This window comes from Vipera ursinii (assembly GCF_947247035.1).
Source record: "Vipera ursinii genome assembly, chromosome: 1".
Classification (NCBI taxonomy): Eukaryota; Metazoa; Chordata; class Lepidosauria; order Squamata; family Viperidae; genus Vipera; species Vipera ursinii.
Genome location: NC_139512.1, coordinates 146,000,133 through 146,025,232, shown reverse-complemented (window position 1 = coordinate 146,025,232; position 25,100 = coordinate 146,000,133). Strand labels below are relative to the sequence as shown.

The 25,100-nt window shown below is 39.6% G+C and overlaps 1 protein-coding gene across 4 annotated transcripts in view; it reads right to left on the bottom strand.

Annotated features, from left to right (window-relative positions):
* The window catches only part of FMNL2 (formin like 2), a 195,134-nt gene that overhangs the window by 40,920 nt on the left and 129,114 nt on the right, over nt 1–25,100 (bottom strand). For all 4 annotated transcript variants that reach the window (XM_083350445.1, XM_083350446.1, XM_083350444.1 and 1 more), the window contains exons 3-9: nt 21,022–21,102; nt 18,364–18,440; nt 13,425–13,508; nt 11,106–11,258; nt 3,611–3,719; nt 2,287–2,363; nt 1,811–1,904 (exon numbers count right to left, since the gene is read on the bottom strand). In XM_083350445.1, the coding sequence (XP_083206571.1) occupies nt 1,811–1,904; nt 2,287–2,363; nt 3,611–3,719; nt 11,106–11,258; nt 13,425–13,508; nt 18,364–18,440; nt 21,022–21,102 (675 nt within the window). The remainder of the gene's footprint in view (nt 1–1,810; nt 1,905–2,286; nt 2,364–3,610; nt 3,720–11,105; nt 11,259–13,424; nt 13,509–18,363; nt 18,441–21,021; nt 21,103–25,100) is intronic.

Genomic DNA, 25,100 nt, shown 5'->3' with positions numbered 1-25,100 from the left:
TTTATTTATCCCAGGATGTTTTAAAGGGAGGATTAAACTAGATTAAACTATTGGAACCAGTTCCAAATGTCTGCTTGACTTCCTGCCTATTCAGCTGTTCATAAATAAAAGTGAATAGGTCTTCATTTATCTTTCTAATAAAGGCCTTCCCTTTTCTTTTGACCATCTATGGACAACAATATTGGTGGGTAATAAATACAGTATATTAAATCGGTGACTGGGGAGAAAAATTATCAATAGACACAAAATAGCAAACTTTTTTTCAGTGGCAGTGTATTTAGATGCTTTTTCTGAGCCAGCTTTTTTTCTACACCAAATGTAAAGTTCTTCTTAATCATTTGTAGGACGGCCAGATGTCTTCTTTTTGAGAAACTCCTTTTTCTTCTGTTTCATCAATATGATAATTTTCCAGCACTTAAACTGAAAAAATACTGGGGAAATTATCCTCCAGCATTCTATTCCTACCCTGCAATTGGGACAGTGCAATTATTGAATATTGCCCAGTATAATAAGAAAGAAGAAATAATAGCATTTGCATGAATTTTATTCATTGCTGCTTACAGGCAGCCCTTGATATAGGACCACAATGAAGTCTGCCTATTACAGTTGGATGTGGTAGTCATTAAAACCCCAAATGATAGTTTGGGGCAAAAATGTTGTAGAATGTGGTCACATGACCACAGGATGCTGCAGACAGCTATAAACGCAGCCCTGTTACTAAGTGCCCGAAGTTTGGTCATGTGACTATGGAGGGGCCCCAACCATCAGGATTTCAGAATAGGGCTCCTGTTTCAGGTTGGCCATAATTCCAAATGGTCACTAAATGACCTATCATAATTTGAGGACTACCTGCGTTCTCTCAAGAAACAGTGAGATTCCCCAGTTTGAGAGCCTTTCAGAGGGTCAGTCACACAGCTGGCTAGGAACTCTGACAGCTGTAAGTTGAACATATTGGCTGGCCAAAAGTACTTCTTTAGTATTTTATGAATATGGAGGCCATCATTTCATTGTTGAGCAACCATCGATCTGCTGTTTAATTTCATTTTTAAAGATCTGTCTGATTTTGTTTTCCTTAGCATCATTTGTTCTGCCACTTAGTTCCCCATAAACAGTACAGTGAAGTTGTAGAATAATAAACCCTTAATTTGGAATTTCTATATAAGATGATTCAAAAACAAAATCATGATTTGGGTACACACTGTGGTTATCTACCTAAGTTTTTCCATGGTTTTTGCACCAATCATCTATATTATCTTAAAAGTAAACAAGTGTAGAAGCAGGAGATTAGGATTCTAGCCCTGAACAGAAATTAGGCAATATTCATAATAATGATGTGTTCATCTGTTTCTACTCAGGAATCATGAATAATTTAATCTCAGCATTTAAAATGAATGGTGGGGGGAAAGCCAAATACTGGAAAATACATTTCCCTTCTGAAATGGTCTTTTCATGTTGGTTGGAATAAGCATAGTGTGTCAAAAGAGGGAGGAAAGAAGATTGATCAAGAGCTGGTGTATGGAGGAAAGATCAGTTGATGTGAGTGACTTCGGCTTTGATTCATGTGGTGGAATATGAACATTTCTATAAACAAATGTGCATTATGAAGCATAGTAGCCTCACTTTAATCAGGGTGATTTTTTCTGGACTGTGCTTAAACTGAGGGTTGCAAACAGGAGTAAGATATCCGTATGTTCAACGTGAACAATCAGCTGTTTCAGAGGCAGAAGTCAACCACGAAGTTTCCACAGACCTTTATCTAGAGAACTTGGGCAAAGCAGGCAGCTCCTCATGTCACAACTGAATGATTTACCTCTTTAAAATTGTCAAAGGCGGACAAAATGATTTCGTGCCCTCCTCGTACGAGGCAAACAGCTGCCAGCAGTTCTAAGACCAACGCCTTTGTTCTGTGCAGAAAAGGGAGAGAAACGCATTAGAACAACATGATGACTCAGCTTTTGAAAGAGAGACGCACTGACATCTGAAAACAATATTCTGAATGTTGCTGTTTCAAAGGCTGATCCTGCCAACAGCTTCAAAAAAGATTTACAAATTATTCAGTACTTTCTTAAGCCCTGCATTTAAAGTCTCCTGAAGATTTTACACAAGTGCAAATAGAATTTACAAAACCATTCCTATTAATATCTAGAAAGTACAAGATTTAGAAAGCACAGCTATCACAGACCATACAGTATGTCAATAAAGTTCTTGCAGAATTGATTTTTTATATATATTAAAAAAACCCAATAGCCATATCAAAAAAAAAAAAAACACAAGAGAGACATTTACCTGGGATTCTTGTTGTTCAGACTAAGTGCAATTTCATTAACAGCATGGGGGTGCGACATGACCATATTGAAGCCATACTAAAATAAAAACAAATTTCAGCTGTTGCAATGTTTCAAAAAATGTAAAAAAAGAAATAGAAAGCAACTTTGGGCAATTTAGCATACATTTATAGTGGCACCTCTGCACCAATAAAGACTGGAATTTGTGATCTGTTGCCATCTTTAGTATATTTACTTAGCTTTCTTCTCTCTATACAGAACAAGCAAACTCAATTATTGCTATGGTCAATAAGTAAATATTAAATGACTTATTTTTAAAATGCTGTAGTGCACAGACCACAGTAGTCATCACATGTCCCCTTCTTTCCTAAAAAAACAAGCAGCTTTCCCCACTGTTGCCCTCGTGATTGTGATAGAGATGGACAGTTGCTTCCTTCTTAACACCAAAAATAGCACTCTATTGAGCACTTCTAGTCTGCTTCAGTTGCAATAGAAGTGGGTCTTATTCCTCAGAACATTTTTGGTCTGAAATGATGTATACAGGTGGTCCTCATTTAACAACACTTGTCCAGCAACTGTTTGAACTTAGGACACTGCCTTGTCCCACAGTCTTTGATTATCATTTGCGGCCATGTTTGCTGGCTTTCCACAAGTAAAGTTAATGGGGAAGCTGGCAGGAGACTGCAAATGGTGACCCCGTAACCCCGTGGGTAATGACGGCACCGGATTCACTTAACAACCGTAACTGGATGTGCCAGAATTTCCAGCACTAAGCAAACCAATCATGTGAAATTGCCACTTTAAGGCCACATTGCATAGCTATGGAATTAACTGAGAATTACCTGTATACAGGTAGTCCTCGATTTACAACAGTTCATTTAGTGACTGTTCAAAGTTACAGCGGCACTGAAAAAAGTGACTTATGACCGTTTTTCACACTTACGATCACTGCAGCATCCCCAGGGGTCATGTAATCAAAATTCAGCCCCTTGGCGACTGACACAGGTTTATGATGGCTGCAGTGTCTCGGAGTCACGGGATGCCCTTTTGACACCTTCTGACAAGCAAAGTCAAGGGGGAAGCCAGATTCCCTTAACAACTATGGCAAGAAAGGTTGTGAAATGGGGGGAAACTCACTTCCCAGATGTCTCACTTAGCTCAGTCATGGTTGTTAGTCAAGGACTACCTGTATATATTTTTTCATACGTCATAGAAGTTCCTATTTTAAAGAGATGATTTTTTTCCCCTTGACTGAGAGAAGAAAATCTCATTATGGCCGTGTTTCAGAATCTTCACCCACCAAAGATTTTCTAAAATTCAGCTACCTGATAATTCATGATGGCACGCAAACACATGATGCAGACATGAACATCATCCTTTTTACTCACTAATCTTGAATTTTTAAGAGTTCTTCTGCTGGGTAAGGTGTTATACCTATCAACAAAAAATAATTAGGTCAGCTACTGGGTTTTAATCAATTTTTTTAAAAAAACATCCAGAATTTTTAAGCTCTATAATCATCTGGGAACCTTTGCAAATAACCTCCTAATTAAGGACAATGCTGATAATCAGTTTTCATAATAACCAATAGTGTTAATTACATTGTTCTTTTATTCACTTTCAATTGCTGAAAAATGCATTCCTCAGCAAAGTAAGTTTTCTATGAGAGGACTCTGCAGTGGAAGATCTTTTACAATAATCATAACTGCAATATATTATTTTATTATAGATGAAGAATTGAAAGGGCTTTGAGATCAGCACTGAGATGCTAGAACAGACATGTCAAACACAAGGCCTGGGGGCCAGATCCGGCCCGCAAAGTGGTTTCATGTGGCCCACAAAGCCATCCTGGAAACAGTGAGGGAATGGCCCCCACTGCCTTGGCCCTGGTCCAGAGACCCTCCTTCTGCCAGAGACCCTCAGATCTGTCCCACTCCTGCCCAGGCCCCCATAGGCACCCTTGATGCGAACAATGTAGAGCTGGCCATGCCCACCCAGTAGGCCATACGTACTTTAGCCACGCCCACCCAGGCCACACCCACCCGGCCCCCTGAGGGCAACCGCAATGCTGATGCGGCCCTCAATGAAATTGAGTTTGACACCCCTGTGCTAGAATATAATAATTCCCACTTTTCCATTTCCTTGAAAGTTTTGCCCACCACTACCTTTTTTGAGATGAAAGAAGATTTCTTTGCAAAAGGAAATTGAGTTCAGAAAGGCATGAACTTATTTACTTTTTACTTTATTTTTAACATGGTGTCTGTCAGATCTTCTGTCAGTGTGCACTGTCTACATAATTAATCACTGTTGTGCTGCTTAATATCCATCAAAACCACGGTGTTTGTTCAGAGAAAACTTTATCTGTCAGCAGTGCTTTTTTTGTAAAAGAAAAAGGTGCCGGAACTCACACGTCATACAACCCGCCTTGCCTACCCTACAAGGTTCCATCCAAAAAAGGTGCCGGAACTCCGTTCTGAGCGTTCTATGAGAAAAAAAGCCCTGTCTGTCAGGCTCTAAGAATCACTCATCCTTCAACTATATACAACTGAACAAGCCAGAATTGTTTTATTACTTGCTATTTTTAATTGGTTATTAGCCTTCTGGAGCCACATGGGTGGCCATATAAACTGAAATAAATAAGCAAATAAAACACTTCCTTATTGTGAATATTTTACATCCATCTATTCTGTGACACTGCCAACCCTATTTGATTATCAAAAAAGATAAGCAGGGGGAAGGGAGATCACTAGGAAATAGACAAGGAAGTTGGAAAAAAAAGTTCTGGAAGAAGACAGTATCTATCCACATTTGTGTGGTCCACTAAGACATTAGTAGCTGAAATGACAAAAATAGCTTTCTGCATTAAAAAATGAACCTGATGGAGAATTTAACTCTAATTGGAAACTATTCTTATAGTTATATATAGATTTATGACCCAAATGTTATATATAGATTTATGACCCAAACCAAACTTTGAGTTTCTTATCTACAGAATTACTGTATCTATACCTATTGATCTAATTTACTACTTACTGATGTTTGTTAGTAATTTATACTGTGCTAACCAAATTAGTTCAGCTTAAAATTTAACAGGGGTAGTTATTGTTATCTTTTTTATGTTCTGTATTTTTTTAGTATCTTTGGTATCTTTTTATTTTATTTATACTTCTGACATATTAAATAAAAAATAATTTTAAAACGGGGAAGATCAGGAATTGAGCGAAACCTTTTCTACTGCTGTGTCCATGACTCATCCAGGATTGATTCTGGTTTTTTTTTGTTTTTGTTTTTGTTTTTTTGTTTTTATCTTCTCCATATCATCCACGTTCCCATAATAACAGACATAAGGCCGTGTCCCTCATGATGAGACTATTACAGCAGACATTTCAGTCTCTTTAAAATACTCCTTCGTAAGTTATATTTTAAATGCATAATCCCAAGCAAGTTTCAGAAAATGTTTCAAAGCATTCTTTTTATTCTGCTGTCTTCCAAATGCGGTTTCTTGGGCAGGAATTCATCCCCAGAGGTTCCAAAGTAGTGCTAGCTGGGGAATTCTGGGAGTTGAAGTCCACACATTTTGAAGTGGCCAAATCTGGGAAACATTGGGTTAGATTAGAAGCTCAACTGCATGCACGGGCTGCACTGCCCTCTCCTTCAGACACTCCTTTGGGTCAGCGCCTAATTCTCCAATGGGTTCCATCTGCTAATTGATTTCCCATTCATGCAAAACACGCTTTGTGTGGGAGAAAGTCATGGCAAACGTTTTTTCCAAGCCAACCTCTGACCTAATTCCAGCACAATGGAGCTCATTACATCCCAAGCCATTAGTGAAATATACTTCTATTAGCAGGTTTATCATCAGTGTCAAACAATGTGGTACTATTCGACCTTGCCAAACAAAAGCTAATTATTCTAAAATGGGTTTAGCTTTCATATTTCACACTAAAGATAAATATTAGCTATTACATTAACTGATCTAATGTAGTTCAGATGACCAGGAAGCAAGTCTTATGAAAAACTGCAAAGCCAAGGTGTACTGGCATGGGTAGAATGAGCAACGTCTCAACCTCTAGACTGAAATCTTTAAGTATAAGGAGAATATTAATGAATAGACAAAATTAGTCCAATCCTGCAAATTTCCATTGGCAGCCAGTATCATGCAACCTCAAAAATCAGCCCAAATATCAGAGCCTTTGGGCTCAAAGGATCTGCTTGTAAGCACTTTATTCTAGCCTTTCCAACTCAGCGGTTGCCATAATCCAGCAGATGACAAAGCAGTTCATGTCCTTTACACTTGGTTGAACACCGAATTAAAAAAAAATGCAGAAAACTAATTCCAAAGCCCATTTCCAGAACTGTTTGGAGAACAGCAATTGACACGGGCATTGGAATTACTCTGGCAGTTTTACAGCAAGAGAGTCACTGTTTCCTTCGAGTGACATCTCTGCCTGCAATGCTACTAAAAAAAAAGAAAAAGAAATCAGGGCACTGTGTGTTAGCTGTGACTTAAATTTGCAGTAAACAGAAACTGCAAGCAATTGGGATCTCCTTTTGGCCTAAAATAAAGGGGACTGTATTCTCTTCACTGAACATCCATTAAAGTGAGAAAAACAGATCCTGGAGAATATATCTTATATCTGGGATACACAAATATGCTGTGCATCTTAGAACAATACAACCCTGCACTATGGAAAAATAAACCAATTCCAACTCCAATATGGATCATCTAAATCGGGTTATATTTTACTTCGCAAAAACATGCATGCGTGTATTTGAAATGTTCAACGTTTTTCATGAGTTGCCCTATCTACATGCTGCTTTAAATGGAACCAGGAGCAATTAAAAATAGGAACAATGATGGATAAGGCCGGATGAAAACCAGATTGATAGCTAGATAGCTAGATGGATGGAAGGATAGGCACACAGGCAGACAAAATAATAAAATATTAAAATAAAATAATATAAAATAAAAATTTGAAAGTAAAAATAAAAATTAGAACTGTGTGGACTGTAAGCTGAAGCAATGCCAGAGGCAGCTAGTTGAAGAGTGACTCTGGAGGCATTTGAAGTTGTACAGGACAATGAATTGTTTGGATGGCATGTGGCTGGATCAGTGTTATGGAGAAAGGGATCAATAGATAAATAGATATGACATGAGAAAAGAAAAGAAAAGAGAAGAAAAAAGAGTGAACCTGAGAAAGAATGAGAAAGTAATAGGAACTGAAGCTAATATTTAAGACAATGTTTTCAGAAAGAAGATACAGGAAAACCAAGACCAAAAAGAATGAATTTAGATACTATGAAGCCTGCATCTGAATTTTGCATTTCAGCAACAAATACAGACTCACAAATATTAAAAACATGTGTTGGCCATACAACAATGGATTTATTGCTTTTCAAAAATGTTTCCTAAAAAGGCAGCATTCCAAAACCATCAAATAGATTTCCTAAGAATTATAATAATAGGTAGTTTAACCCCACAGAGCAAACTGTTCAAATGATTTAGTCCAAAAGCCCCCAACCTTTTGGGCACCAGGGACATGGTTCCATGGAGAAAGGTTTCTCCACGGACCGGAAGGGGCGTGGTTTTCTGTAGTGCCTGCATCCCACAGATGGGGCTTCGCTAGTTTGCATGGCCCAGTTGCTGGTATGCCACGGACCAGTGCCAATCCATGGACCAGGAGTTGGGGACCCAATTTATTCAATCAGAAATGTTAAGCTATTCTTTCAATAATGCCGCCTTCTTTTCCAAATTCTTCACTCCAATCTATAGCTAGTAACTTAACCTTTATCTTTTACACCTTCATTTTAAATGAACACACTTCTATAGACATCTGCTTTAAGCCCACTGATATATCCTGACCATCTGTAATTTACATATAAAGAAAAATAACAGAATCACTTTATTTTTATACTGCTATTACACATTCTCATTTACTCTTGGAAGTTTGTAAAATACAGGGTGGGGACAGTGAACTTGAAATAATGTGACGTTTGATATCTGTGTGTGCGTATGTGTGTAAGTCTGCATGTGCACATACACCAAGGGTCTTCAAACTTGGCCTTTTTGTGACTCGTGGACTTCAACTCCCAGAATTCCTCAGCCAGTGTGGCACGCTGGCTGAGGAATTCTGGGAGTTCAAGTTCACAAGTCATGTGGCCGGCATGACTGTCTGAAGACCCCTGACATATATCCACATGCACACATCTTTATGTCAATGTTGATTTCTGGTACCTGCCTGGACAAATCCCTTCAGCTAACTTGGCAAGATTTTTGGGAAGTGGCTTCCATGGCCTGCTTCCTACGGCTGAGAGAAAGGGGGTCACCCAAGGTTACCTAGATGGCTTTGTGCCTATGATTGGACTGGACTCTCACAGTCTCCTGGTTTCTAACCAGATGCCTTAACCACTATACCTACCTGGGTCTGACCTACACCTATACTTATCTGAAAAGCAATGCCTCTACCGAATTAAAACATTGCTAAGCTTGGTACGCGGTGGCTCAGTGGGTTAAGATGCTGAGCTTGTCAATCAGAAGCTCGGCAGTTTGGCGGGTCGAATCCCGAGTGCCGCGTAGCAGAGTGAGTGCCTGTTACTCATCCCAGCTTCTGCCAACCTAGCAGTTCGAAAGCACGTAAAAATGCAAGTAGAAAAATAGGGACCACTACAGTGGGAAGGTAACAGCGTTCCATGCACCTTTGGCGTCTAGTCATGCCGGCCACATGACCACGGAGACGTCCTCAGACAAACGCTGTCTCTTCGGCTTTGAAACGGAGATGAGCACCGGCCCCTAGAGTTGGAAACAACTAGCACGCACGTGCAGGGGAACCTTCACCTTTACCTAAGCTTGGGCATCAAGTTCCAAATCAACCCTGAAAAGCTGCAACCACTATTAAAAATCCAACTAATCAGAAGCAGCTGTTTATGCAGACCAGCATCTTCACACTGTTTTGACTGCATGTAAATATCCGCACAATGTCAGGAAGTGCTTCCAAGCAAACATGCACATATTGATAAACAGGATAGGCCACAATTAGCTCAAGGACCTTTCACATGAGTCAAGCAAAGCTCAGGTTAGCTGCAGGACCACATTTATCAGAATTTGATCAATGTATTTCCAGAAGAAATAAATACAACTGGGGCAAAATATAGCAGCAAACCGGTTGGCGGGAAACAGCCACTTCTTACATATGGTGCTTTTATATAGTAATTTACCAAGAATCCATGGGGGCTGAAGGCAAAAATGTTAAATAATAAATAAATGAGCTTTTTTTAATGGTCTAATAGGAACTCGAAGTGGTGTGACTGATGACATCATGAATCACTGAAAGAGCGGGTGAAGCCAAAACCTAATAGCCAGGTCCTGGCTATTGAGAGAGGATTGTGGGAGCCACAAAAGGATCATTGCGGAAGTCACATGCAGTTGACAGGCTAAGAGTAGTCTACCCCCACTTTGAGGAACAATAATGACGGGACCCGCATAGGAGGCATGTTGTGAGTCCCAATTATTATGGCTGGAGGGGTCCAGGAGGACGGCCTTTTCTGTTGTTGCTCCTGGCCTCTGGAAAAATTTGCCCCCCAATGTGAGGATGGCCTCAACCCTTCTATCTTTTCATAAGGGCCTAAAGACGTGGGCCTTTTGTCTTTAGATGGGGGAACAGTGCAATGGTGATGGTTGATTGAGTAATAATAGATCCCCCCTCCCCCCTCCCACTCTGCCCCTGCCGTTCCCATGTGTCTTTGGTTTCTAATGTTTGGTTTTAACTTATTTGTTTTAATTTAGATTAACTGTAAGCCCCCCCCCCCCAAATTACTCTACGGTAAAATGGGCAGCCAATAAATTTCATAAATAAGTAATAAATCAATCAAATGCTGCTACAATCAAGTACTGATCAAGAATTACTACCTTACATGATAGCTACAGGACTATGAGTAGCAATGAACCCTTTAAGATGAACTAAATTCTAGTGAATTTCCTATATGTAAAATTACTGAATAGGATGTCCCTTCTCTAGTACTGAAGCTGCAATCCCGTAAGGACTCGTATCAGACTAAATTTTAATGGGTTTGTGAACACATGCATGGGTTTGCGCTCAGAACTGCAGACTTACAATGTATTTATACAGAATCATGGACCAGGCCTCCCTCCCCCCCCAAAAATTGAAGCCAATGTCTATGAGGAGCCAGTTTGGTGCGCTAGTTAAAACACCTGTTTTTAAAGTTCTCGTTTGAATGAGAACTTTAAAAACAGGACCCGTGACAAGGTGATTAAGATGATTATTTAGAAAGGAAGATTTATATTGATGTGGTTGTTACCTGTAGAAATACTAGAAAAAATGTTTACATTCAATCGTTATCTACCAAAATTACTAAGAAATGCACCAATTTAAGGTTGATAAAAGAGAATGCTAGCTCAGGAATTCTGGGAGTTGAAGTCCATGAGTCATAAAAGAGCCAAAGGTTGCCTAACCCTGGTCTAAGGAATTCTGGGAGTTGAAGTCCATGAGTCATAAAAGAGCCAAGGGTTGCCTACCCCTGGTCTAAGGAATTCTGGGAGTTGAAGTCCATGACTCATAAAAGAGCCAAGGTTGCCTACCCCTGGTGTAGTGTAAAGGCAAACAACTTTCTTGCCAGGTGGAGAGCATTTTGATCAGTTTGGCAACAGGTTGTACTGACCAGTGATATCAAGACATCATCCAAATGGGAAGCGCTAAAGTCGGCCAATTAAGGGAAGAAATGTAAAGGTTTGAAAAACCTGTTTTGCCTTTTAAATTCCAGCCCAAAATCAGTTCCTTCCTCAATTTTATATCTTTGACTTACCTTAGAGTAGAATGCCTGCTGGAACAGGAAATGCTATTGCCAATTGGAGAAGGTAAGTTACTTCCTCGATGGAGATCTTCAATAGACCGACTCCATGGTTTAGATTTGTCCACTGAATTTTCCATATTATTTTCCAAGCTTTCGAAGTCAAATCTGGAAAGAAATAAACACTTCATATGCCAATGAGAAGGAGGAGACTGCATTTTTCCCCCTGCTGCAGAACTCAGAAATGTCCCAATAGATTATTACAACAATAGAGAACTGTGTAAATACATTTTCCTTTGGGCTGAAACATAGTGCTGGTTTCTTATACATTTCACAATAAATTTGGATCTTGAAATGGGGGGAAGCAAAAGGCTGTCACAAAGCAAGGAGGAATAAGTCAGATAACTTTGCAAAGGCTTTCCCTAATTTCCATTTTGCTTAATTTCCTGGAAGACAAAACAACCTTTCTGTACAATAGTAGAGATGAAATGTCAAGAATGCATTTTGTTTAAGGATAAATAAATAAAATATGTATTCTAATTACTTTCAACTGCCAATATGCAATGGAAATATTTCCAATATGTTGGCCAAGGCCAAATTCCAAACATATGTAACACGTTACTCTAATCACGACAAATCTTCTTTTGTTTGGTTTATTTCTCAAACCTTGTCTAATGTATTGCTGGTTGAAAGGAGAACCGTGCCATCCTCTCCCACAGACTTTGAGGCTATTTGTCAAACTTAGTATGGGAGGAAGAATGGATGGTAAGAAAAGCTACTTGCTTTTATCTATGTGGCCAGTTCACACGGAGCCTTACATCATAATATGATTTGTTGGTTTTTCATTTGATATGATGTGCAAAACTCCTCTGCATGATTTGTAAACCATGGCTTCCTTTTGCAGACAGATTCACACATCACATCAAAGTATCCCAAACAAACCTTGGTGGAGCAGTGGGCTGATGCCTCCTTAAGTAACACCAGCTGCCTGCAATTAGTGCAGGTTCCCGTCCCACCAGGCTCAAGGTTGACTCAGCCTTCCATCCTTCAGAGGTAGGTAAAATGAGGACCCAGACTGTTGGGGGCAATTAAGCTGACTTTCTAATAATGCCGCTTGGGTGTGTGTGTGTGTGTGAAAGCCCTAATAAGCAGGCATATACATAGAATGAAGGTTACTGCAAGCTTGTAAGCCGCCCTGAGTCTTCGGAGAAGGGCGGGATATAAATGGAATTAAAAAAACACACCACATTATTGTTTAGCTTTATGTGAGAACGCAGCTGTTGTTTTTAAAGCCAATTGTTTTTCTGCCATGTTCCATTCTTCCTACTCGGTTTACTCCTTTAGCACAGATTAGGTCCTTTTTTAATCCAGCAATAGAACAACTTTTTTTTTTTAGGTTTCCACCCTAAAAATAACTTTATACTTTTTTGTATCTCAGAACAGTTTGATCAGGGTTGAGAAGACATGCAAGTGAAGCAGAAGCTTCTCGTTCTCCATGTGCTCCTTCCCCTCACTGCTCTGAAGCCACCTTCTATCACTAGGGCTTCGTTCTGAAGTCCAAGTCACGTTCCATCAGAGGGATGGCAAAGCAGAGGGACTTCTTATGGGGAGCTTCCTCTCACTGGTGGCTCTAAGGACTAATTCAAGTATTAAGAAGAAGCAGGGAAAGGGGAAAAAAGCATGTCCATGGTGGGCTTCTCTTTCTGTCGCGGCATGCAGTGTGGAAATTACCAGTTTTGTCCACATTAACCCCTGGACCTCAAACACAGCAAGATATGAAATCTCCTTCTGCAAATTGGAGCAGACGAACATCAGCTCAGCTGTAGATCATACACTTTTAAAGCAGAAAGTCCTACGTTTTATTCTTGGCGTCTTCAGTTAAAGGGGAATTCAGAAAGGAGAAGATGGACTTCAGGAAACGTACAGTAATAGAAGCCACTTGGAATAAGGCAACTACCCATATGCCTCACCAGCAATCCTCTATGCTTTTGTTGTTGTTTTTTATTGCTGCATGTACATTTGAGTTGACTTTCATTGCACATCTAAAGACTTGGCTATGGGCACAGTAGATCTCAGCACATAATAGCTATTTATTATGGCTTCCCAATGTTTCCAGAACTGACACTACCATTTATTGTTCCTGAACTAAGCAATGCAATTGGCATAACAGAGAACAGAGACTTTATGACAGCCATCTTAGAAAGAGAGACATATAATTATTTGAATAACAGGGTTTTTCTCCAACTGTGTTCACAGTTTACTGCAACAGGATGCACTAATAATATCTTTCTCCTTCTGCCCAGATTGTGAATGTGTGGATCGTATTATACTTACGTGACTGCATACTGTGCAAAAGACAAATACTCCACCAAAACATCCAGGCCTTTGTTGTCTTCATTCAAAAATTCCCTGACCCATCTGGAAAAACAATCATCAAAAGAGAGCATCATATTTATATCTGTATGTAAACCAAATATTACAGAATCCAAAAAGGTATTCATTTCTTACTCAGAAACTTGAGAAAGATAAAAGACTGAGAACCATATTTTCAGAGCAAACTTCAGGGTTACCTTCAGTGTGACTGTTTTATGCAGAGTTTAGAAATATTATTAGAGGTCAGCATACTGGTTAATTATTATGATGAGCAACCTGCAGTTAGATGCATTGCTTAAGACTGGTGAAAACTTAATAACACTCAAGTTCTAACCAAGGACCTAAGAATTATTAAGATAGCATCTAAGGATATATATGGGCAGTTCCAAGGTGGCATTTTATAAAATTAGGATGTTCATTATTACGGTTCATCACACAGTCAGTCAGATGTTCAGAGTGGATTTGGCATTGTTATCTCCCTATTAAGTCCTTCCTAAAGACCTGGGATAGGCAGATGTCGGTGTTTGATAGTGTTAAAGATCATCACAAGATGTAAGATGTTCTTAGTAAAGGTGCCTTTTGCAATTGACTGATGGTGATTTTGTCAATCCCAGTGGTGTTCAAGTGGTGCTCCAGTTATTTTGGGATTGCACCCAAGGTGCCTATGACTATTGGCACTTTGCTTCCTTTTGCCACAGAAATTTCTATTTTGCAAGGCTTTGTATTTTATTATCTTCTCCAGTTCTCTCTCTTCTACTCTGCTGTCTCCAAGTACTGCCACAACCACTATCCAGACTTTTTTGTCACTCTTATCAACGGTATCTCATGTATTATGTGGCAGGTGCCTGTCTGTTGAATTCTGAAGTCCCGGAACACTTTAGCTTCATTTTTTTTCAATTTTTCATGCACCAAAGCAGCACATATAGATGGAACAAATTCAAGATAATGTACTCAATCAATTGAACTATGCCAAAATAAAACCATACAGATTTTGTATTTTCAGAAACATTTTTGCAGGGGGAATGGGACCCAAACAAATAAAACATCACTGTAGTCCATTCTATCCTTCAACTATTTAACAGAATCAAATTCTTAGTATTCTCTATAGATTCCAACTGAATTATGCCAACTGGCTTTCAACTTGATGGCCAACCTTTTGAGGATGACCAGATCAGAAAACAGACTACACCAGAAGATTAGCGCTATACTTTATTGAGCAAGGCCAGGGCTTTTTTTCTCATAGAACGCTCAGAATGGCATTCCGGCACCTTTTTTTTTTACACACACACAAAAAAAGCTCCCTCTATTGGCTTTAGGAGTAGGCAATCTTGGCTCTTTTTTATGACTCGTGGACTTCAACTCCCAGAAATCCTGAGCCAGCCACGCTGAGGGGAAAGAGAGAGGTTTCCAAGCTGAGCCATGCTGGCTCAGGAATTCTGGGAGTTGAAGTCCTTGAGTCATAAAAGAGCCAAGGCTGCCTACCCTGCACTAGACGAGGACATTAAAATTATTTACAAGGTTACTTCTTTAGGAACTAAACTTTTAAAATCTAAAACAGCAAATTCAAAAAAGTCAACAGGAAAGAACCTCACATTTTTCATCTGCTTCTGTCTTTTGGAAGGTAAAATTAGATAACAAAATAATCTATTTCCTACGTTAACATCTCTACAATGAAATCAATAAAGGTAATAGGAAAGAAATGAGAAACATTTTCCTCAATGTAATATGTCTAATTTAGCTGATGCTAGAAAAAAAAATAGTATATTTTGTACACTCTTGAAAACTATTTTGAATCTATAACCATCTATTACAACTAAACCACTTTAAATTAAACAATTCTTAAGAATGAAATATTCTTAATTTGGACTTTACTTTTACTGTTTGGACTGTTGTGTGTTTTGAAAAATAGATTATTTAGAATCTAGTTATGTTGCACTTCAGTCTTTAAATAATTAACCTAGTATATACATAACAATATATGATGTTTTCTGTGGTGAGCTTAACATCAATAACAACATGTATTAAAAAGGCAAAAATAATTTCTGGTGGTATTATCTATACATTAAAATTTTGTTTAGTCACAATCTTTCAAAAGATGTTACATATGTGCATAAGTGTAGTCAGTAGCATATGCCTTTTGAAAAATATCAAACATGCAAAGAAACAAAAATAAGTCCAAAATATCTGTATTACATCCAGAAATGCCAACTTTGCAACCAATATTTCTCATCCATAACTATGGCACCCTAAGGATACCTGCATACATGCAAATGCTTCTCTGGGATCAGTAACGCAGCAGGGATTGCTTTTTCCTTCCAGTAAAAGATTGCTGGGAAATACCAAACTTGGCCTTGAGAATTCCAATGTTTGTTACAAATTTTTCTGGATGTGGTTGGAAAGAGGTTGTTTGGCACTGGAGACCACTGCCACGAGGAACACAGCTCTGGGTCGGGGTTCGGAGCAGCTCCGGGTGGGGGCTCAGCATGGGCCGCGGTGTGGCAACTGTGGGGAGGGGAATCCCCACGGCGGCTGTGGGGAGGGGAATCCCCATGGCATGTGGCTCTGAGCCGCAGGGGCGGGGGTGCAAAGGACGGGCGGCGATGCCGTAGCAAGACACCGGCATCGCTCCCAGTAACAGCACCTCTGAGTTCCGGCACCTTTTTTTTTTTTTAGAAAAAAAGCACTGAGTAAGGCTATAACAGAAGATGGAGGCACAATGGCTCAGTGATTAAAGATGCTGAACCTATCAGCTGTGGAAGCTGACAGCCCGAGTTCGAGCTACGAGCACCATGCGATAGGGTGAGTTCCTGGTGTTTTTTTTAATCCCATTTATATCCCACCCTTCTCCGAAGACTCAGGGCGGCTTACAATTTAAAGCACAAATCAATGTGCTTAGCAATAGCCTTCATTCTATGTATATGCCTATGTATATGCCTTCATTCTATGTATATGCCTGCTTATTAGGGCTTTCACACAACCCCCCCAAGCGGCATTATTACAAAGTCAGCTTATTGCCCCCATCAATCTGGGTCCTCATTTTACCTACCTCGGAAGGATGGAAGGCTGAGTCAACCTTGAGCCTGGTGGGATGCGAACCTGCACTAATTGCAGGCAGCTGGTGTTACTTAAGGAGGCATTAGCCCACTGCTCCACCAAGTTCCTGTTCCTGCCTCCTCCCCATCTAACAGTTCAAAAGCATGCAAATGCAAATAGATTAATAGGTACCACTTTGGTGGGAAGGTAACAGCATTCCTTGCACCTTTGGCATACAGCCATGCTGGCCACATGACCACAGAAATTGCCTTCAAACAATGCTGGCTCCATTGACCAAAGAAACAGAGATGAGCACCACCCCCAGAGTAAGACATGCCTGGACAGGGGAAACCTTTACCTTTATCTTTATAACAGAATACTGCCAATCGGTTTTTATTCTCCCCTTCTTCTTATAGTTAGGGAGGAGCAAGACTGAGGCTCTTCCTATTTTTTTCCCCATTACCCGAGGCTCAAAACATGTTTTTGTGCAATTTGGTTGCTTTCTCAAAGTCATTTCCATGGCTCACTATACCAACATAACTAAATACCTACTTAAGATCTCCAAATAGTATTTGTTTTACCAATAAAACAATCTGTCCTGCAACAGCTCACCTGCCTTGAAAAGAAATCTTCCATACAGGATCAGAAAAAACAGCATTAATCTTGAAGAAGACACATATCTTGGCCTACTAACAGTGAACTACAAAGTCCTTGATTAAGGGAATGGTTCACATCATTTAGATTTTTTTTTATTATACAAGTCATACAGCCATTTCTCATCTGCTGGCATACTATGGTTTATGCAATGCCAATGAAAGAACTGGAACTCAAACATACAAAAACTGTTCAGCTAATCTTGCTCATCATTCAAAGTATCAATTAAGTGCAAAAACAAAAGGAAATGGAATGCTCTTCTACCTTATTTTTAAAGAAAATCATGAAGAACATCATGAGATAAATAAAATGTGAGAAAGATTTCACCATGTATAGGAAGTCACAATATTTTCTCTCCACTAAGTTATGTGCAAAAGCACTATAAGTAACATGCAATTACTTTGCTCAGCTAGCAGTTATATTTAAACCTTTTCCTAAGCAGACACGTATGATCCTAATGAATCTGGCAGGTGTAATCTCTAATAAGAAGTCACCGCTAATAATTGCCATCACATTACAATGCCTGGTGTTTTGAAAGAGTCAGCAGTTTAGAAAAAAATAAATAAAAGGAAAGGAGAAAGATTGACTGCTGTAAAGTATTTGGCTTAGCAAATACTGCTGAAATCTGGAATTTAATTGATGGCAAAACTGTTGCAATTGCTTACAGATTTCCCGGCTTCTTATCTCCAAAATAATATCTAAATCTTCACTTACTGCCAATTATCTCTTGGAAGTGTTGGCCTAGCATTGGTATTTCTTGTTCAATTTAACTTCATTGAAAAGGTGGAAGGGGAGGAAGGAGGCAGAACCAGAACATTTAAACAAAAGCAGTTTCGGAGATTTACTTAGGAGATGGTAAAGTACAATTTGTTTTGAAGCCACCCTGCATTTGTTGAAATTGCTTTTTTCCCCTTAATCTTCCTTCTCCGTCTTCCTTCTCCACAATGCTTCTGTAAAACCAAGGTAAATCCCTAAAACACAGTGCCTTGGGGATAAACCTATTCTATTCAATGGATGTCACTTTTCCAGCTGAACTCAAAGGAAATGTAGAGCTTCTTAGAAGTCGGTACCAGGATTCTTATGCAGTCCCATGATCGGCTTTGAAGAATTTCCAGAGTTCCTTTGAATAATAATGGTGACAATAGCTTAAATTTGTGTAGGTTATGCCCCAAATCATTTCCTCCAAATACCATTACTTTAAAAAAAAACTTACCCAATGTGATTAGTCCTTAAAGAAATTTCTAGTTCCCGTAAAACTTGTGTAGATTCTTGAACTCTTCTCCTAAATTTCTAGAATTTACAAGAAAGAAAGAAAAATTATTTATACACTGTATAAATTAACAAGGAATGAAATCATATAGCCCAGGGGTAGGCAACCTCGGCTCTTTTATGACTCATGGACTTCAACTCCCAGAATTCCTGAGTCAGGTGACTCAGGAATTCTGGGAATTGAAGTCCATGAGTCATAAAAGAGCCGAGGTTGCCTACCTCTGATATAGCCTAACCCTTAGGTAACCTGACCCTTTTTTCTTTTTCTTATGAAATAAATCTGGTGCCCTTCAAGATATCCTGGAAGAAACTGCTGGCCGTGTCTTAATTCCATGGGGCAGAATATAGTGTTTGTTTATGATGGGACCTTGTCCATCAAAAGCTTCCTCTTGAAATCAAACTTCCAGAAGGCAGGAACCAAACTCTTCTGGAAGGGCCTGGGGGAATTATTGTTTGCCACTGGCTGTTTGTCCCACTATTATATAGGTAGCCCGCAACCTATGACCACTAGGCCTTTCCACTGCTAAGCCCGGCAGTTGTTAAGTGAGTTTTGCCCCATTTATGAACTTTTTTGCCACATTTGTTAAGCAAATTACTGTAGTTGTTAAGCGAATCATGCAATCCTTACACAAATCTGGCTTCCCCCCCTTGATTTTGCTTTGAGAAAAGGAAGCCAGAAGGCAGCTGAGAAGGTGATCACATGATCCCAGGACAGCTAGCTGCCAGGGACCCAAATTTTGATCAGGTGACCGTGGAGATGTTGCAGTGATCGTAAATGTGAGAAACGGTCAAAAGTCACCTTTTTCAGAGCCGTCGTAACTTCAAACGGTCACCAAACGAGTGGTTGTACAGACCACCTGTGTTGTCATGGATACTGTAATTATTTGATGTTGTTGCTGTTTATTTTTGAATATTTGGCATTTACTAAAGAATTGTGCCCAGAACTGCAGATTTTATTGCATTGTGGGGTGTGGGTCTATATATATATATATGTTGTATATAGTATGGTTAGGTGTGTGTCATGTATGTGTTTCATTTTGAGAACGGGCAACTAAATTTCATTTTTGATGTGTGCCATTGTGCCCGCAGTAAAAAAATATTACAACAAAGGTTATCTTAATCTTGATCTTGTACATTTTGTTGTAAGAGATCATGTGTCCTACGAGAGACCGTTGCATGCACATTTAATGTGTGCATGTAATAAATAATTAAATAAATGTAATAAAATGAATTATTATTACTAATAAGTAACAAATAGCAATTTGTTGGCTGGGAATTCTGAAACTGCAGCCCTAAACAGCTAGTAATGTGCCCCATGAGATAATAAAAAAATGTTTTTAAAAAAGGAAGTTTGTTATTTACATACATTAACTATATTATATATTTTATATGCAGCCCAAGGCAATTCCTCTTCACTCAATGCAACATAGGCAAACCAAAAGTTTGGACAATCATGATCTATCTAGACCATCTGGGGGGAAAAAAGAGGTATTAAATTTTATGCCACCATCTCCCCTAAAAGACAATTCTGGGTGGTTTACAGAGTATAATCTGGGTAGTTTACAGACTGGAGAAAGATGAAATCCATGTTAAAGCAATAATCCTAAAAATTTTTTTAAAAATCAGTCTAAGAACAAGACAGGACAGTACTTTTTTAAAAAGTGATAAATAGGTCAACTCTTATGAGTCTTTTTTTAGGGCACACATAAATGTACTTCCCCTATCATATACACAAATATTTTGTTCAATCGAATCTAAGATTCCAACCTGAGAATCACACAAAATGTCATTTATAGGTAAGCATTTTCCCCATGATTTATACACGTACAGTATAGTAATATTTCCCAGGATGGTACAAATGATCAAGATCTCGGGGGGTGGGGTGGGGTGGGGAGAGATTCCCATAAAGGAACCTAGAAATCTGGACAGGATGAGGGACAGCAAACTAAACCTGGATGAAAACTCTTCCCTCAGAATACTTCAACAGTCTGCACCAGGATAGGCAACCTGCCCCTTCACATTTCACTTCTTGCAACACCCAGAGCTTCCACTGAATTTTAGTGACCCGGTTTCTGAAAACTGACAGCATGGTTCCCTGTCCGTTGTGAAGCAGGAAACACATGGAAAATGTATAATATAATTTCCAAACAAAATATTGGTGTTTTTTTAAAAAAAAAATAATGTAAATCCAGCTTCTCAAAAACTCGAGAGGAAAAAATTAAAATCCTCTGTAGACTTCTTCACTCTCCCCATCTTAAAAATTTTGAAGGTGGTTTATGGTCACCAAAAGACTGCCCAGCTTTCATTTATATGGCCGCATTGGAGCTGTGGACTTCTTGATAAAAAAAAATATATCTTAGAATTATCATCCATATGACACCATCCCTGACAAGCCTTGAAAAAGAAGGTCTTCATACTAAACTCAAAAGACGGATGATGACACTCTCAACAAAGTATCTGGAAAACAACCATAGCTTTCCAAATGTGCAAGAGCTTTCTTTTCCTCCTCATTTCTGGCAAACAGACAAAGCTTTTCTGCTTGATGTGGCCAAAAAGACTGTCCTTACACAAGAGAAAGAGACAAAAACACACCATCTCTTACCTTCCTAGTTACAGCTGGATCAAGGTAGCCTTTTAATTTCTGTATGTACGTATGAGGTGGATTCTTGACTTGAAATCTTTCCTGTAAGTGAAACAGTGATTAGCCATTAGTTAACCAAATATAGTAACTAGTCTCTCTATAAAGAAGCATGTAAAAATGCTTCACTGCTTTTGTTATTTCTTCATTTAATTCAGGGGTCCCCAACCTCCAGTCCATGGACTGGTACCGTGCCACAGCATGCCAGCGACCGGTCCGGACAAACAAAAGAAGTCCCATCTGTGAGATGCAGGCAGCACACAAAACCATGTAGTCTCTGGTCCGCGGAAAAACCTTTCTCCACGGAACCGGTCCCCGGTGCCCAAAAGGTTAGGGACCTCTGATTTAATTGATATTTTCTTTATTTGTGTACTAGAAACAAGAAAAGCCAAATGCTTTGAAATCATCCTGTAATAAAAAAATAGAAAGAAAAAGAGAGAGAAAGAGCTGTACAAATTCACCACACTACCAGCTCCTGTGCTCATTAGTGAATAGAGTAAGTTATGTATTCTGTTAAAAGAGAAAAGATGATGAATATTATTGAGGCTATCGGATTGAACTTATGAACATGTTATTACAGTTTTGAATTTTATTGTCTTAGAAATTGAAATCGGAAAGGAACAATTTTTCATCAGCTCCTCTGAGCACATGCTGACCAAGAATTTGGGGGTAAGAAATATAGGTATTCCTCAACTTACAACCACAACAGAGCCCCAAATCCCCATTGCTAAACAAGACAGTTGTTAAATGAGTTTTGTCCCATTTTCCCACTTTTCCCCCCACAGTTTTAAAGTGGATCACTTGATTGTTAAGCGAATCTGGCTTCCCCCATAGACTTTGCTTGCTGGAAGCCAGATGGGAAGGTTACAAATGGTGATCTCATGACTCCGGGATAGCGCAACTGTCATAAATACATGTCAGTTGCCAAGCGCCCGAATTCTGTTCACGTGACCATGGGGATGTTGCAATGGTCCTAAGTGTGAAAACTGGTCGTAAGTCACTTTTTTCTAGTGCCATTGTAACTTTGAATGGTCACTAAACATATGGTTGTAACTCAAGGACTACATGTAGCCCAACACATCTGCAGAGAACCATGTTTGAGAAGACTGTATTACAGCAAACCTGAATTTTTATTCATTTGCTGTAAAAGTTTTTGGTTTCAAAGAGAATCTACCCATCTAGCATATACAACCAAGAAGAAAGTAGAAGAGGTTCCTCCTCTAACTGAGATTCAGGAAAGGGGAAAAAAATGAGAACTTTTTAGATAACCCCCCCAATCCCTCTGGAGCATTTCCCTCTTGGAGAGCCAAATAAATCCTCTTCTTCTAGATGAAATAGGACACGTTGCTGTTGCCAAGTCGGCTGGCTGACTCACCCCGGCCATCTTGCCCCAGCCAATTCATCCCAGCCAACTTGCTGTGGCCAACTCACTGTGACCAATTTGCCATGGGACAACTCACCGTGAGACAATTCAACTTGGCATAACTCAAGAGAGGGACAAGTGGAATTGCAGCTCAGCCCAGCCTCGGGGACTTCTAACTTGAGGAGGTTCAAACCTAAAGCAAGATAAGGACCTGCTGCATTTCACCTGTCGTCCCTCTCTTGAGTTATCCCGTGTTGAATTGTCCTGTGGCAAGTTAGTTGCAATGGGTTCTCCCATGACGAATTGGGTGGGCAAGTTGTCCTAGGCCACCCCCTCCCAGAAGGCTGTTGAAACAGAACTCAGAAGAATCTTTAAGGGTAACAGTATTGTCTCCAGAGGGCCTAAAAACAACAGCGATAACAAATTTTACATTATTTCTTTCTTTGCGTTTGTATTGGTTTTTTTCGCGTCTATTGTCATTTTAAATTGTAAACTGGAGAGAGTCCTCAGAAGTGTGGCAATGTAGAAATGTGATAAACTAACTGTGGTCTACTGACTGTAATTTTAAAACTGATGGATTTCTAATATTTTTCCTAGGACGGTTAATTTGAAAACATTAATTTTAAAAACATGAGAAATGCATTCTCATTTCTTAGAAACTGGAGCCCCTTGCTCCTTGAATTTTAATACAACCTTAATTTTAATAAATGTACAATGCGATAACAAGGGAATCCTGATTCTTTGTCAATGTATGTCTCTTTCCAATATTGTTTGGTAGTTAAATACCTGGTAACTACAACATAGATAGTTGGGTGTTTCAATAAACCAGGGGTCCCCAATGCTGGTCCGTGGATCAACACTAGACTGTGGCATGCTAGAAACCAGTCTGCACAAACAAGCAAAGCCCCATCCGTGGGATGCAGGCAGCATTCAGTACCATGCCCCCCCCCAGGTCCACAGAAAAATCTCCCTCCACCAAACCGGTTCCTGGTGCCCAAAAGGTTGGGGGCCGCTGCAATAAGCTACATGAAAAGAGAAGATTGTAAGAAGAAAGTAGCATTAAAGTGAAATAAGGAAGTTGGAAAAATCATCGATGATAGAACTATTCAAAGTTCTAATGGTTAATCCTTTGTTTTTAGGTATACGGTTTCATTGTGAACACACAACTTGCAGCTACTCTACCTCAAATGCTACAAATGTGAGAATGCACACAGCACTGTAATAACTCCTTTTTCTTTTCTGTCTTTAAAATCTATTCTGGGAAAACAGAAGAGGTGCTTAATAGTTTCCTTCCTGACAATAATCCAAGCAGTGTATTTTTTTTGTTCTCAGGGGAAAAACATACATTTATCCTTCAAATGTGGATCCTAAAGTGAATGTGCGGATACTGGATTGGGAAAAGAGGAAACCTTCACCGACTTCTTTTCCATTCCAAATTGTTCACTTCTGAAATACAGCTTGACTGTTAACAGTGTCATTTCTGTTTTGCTATCACAGTGCGGATGTATGTACCGTATCTGAGATGACAATTCAGAAGAAGGAGTTGTTCTGTACCAGCCTGCTACTGGCCCTGCAGAAAAGGCAGGGACAACCCCTTTACAAACGGCAAGAGGCTGGAATTAAGCCTGCCAAATTTATTAACATAAAACAGAGCAAAACAAGACACCAACCATGAAACAGGAGCTATGAAACAGGAACTATTCAAGCGGTTGCCTTCAGCAAACCAACCCTCCCACGCATTCCCCTTTTATACAGTTCAGGGCGTGGCTTCTCTCTGCCTCCTTCCGAGGTGCCCCATTGCCTTCCTCTGTTTACTCCTGATTGACTGCCTCCTGCGTCGGGCGTCCTTGAACAGAGCCAGCTGTGGGTCATCTTCATCCACGCTGTCAGGCTCACACAGCTGGGTCTCTGTCGTGACCAGGTGGGAGGGGCCTGGCTGAGGGCTCTCATCAGCAAGTTCTTCAACACCCCCCTCCTCCTCTGAGTCATCCGACCCAACTGCCGAACCTGAATCACAACAAGAGTTCTCATTCACAGGCAGCCTATTTCTGCAGGAGAAGCAAGATTTACCTTAACTGTAAAAGGAGGAAGAGCAACCCCAATTATTTCACAAAACTATCTCTCTTTCTTCCATAATTGTAAACGTTTCTCAAAATGCCTATCTGAGGTAGTTCCAAGTCTACAGAGGCCTTGAAATTTTGGCAAATACTCTTGGGGTGGCCTTGCAGTTTCCAATTCTCTCACAATTTTTGGAGGTTTCAGAGGCCCTGTGAGAGCAAGGCTTTCTTATACAAGTTTCAGAGGGTCCAGAGGCCTGGTGTATCACCTGTGACACACACGTGTCATGGATTCTCCATCATAAATTCTACCCATTCTATTCTGTGACAGGATTCAAAATGTTGAATCGGTAGCTGCTGCTCACACAACAGAGCTGTAAGTCGTATTAGACTGTTAAGAGCAACATTTTACATTTTACATTTTACAATCACCCTCAATGTCATACAGACCCAAAAAGTATTGTGGTGCTTCATTGGCATAACCTATCGTAAATACCTACAAACTGATGTTTGTGGTACTGAGGCATAATTTTTGGGAATATAAAGCTCACTAAACTCCAGAACTTGCTTCTAAACAAATCTACATAGGATTTATTTTACCTACTTTGCTCCTACTCAGCAAA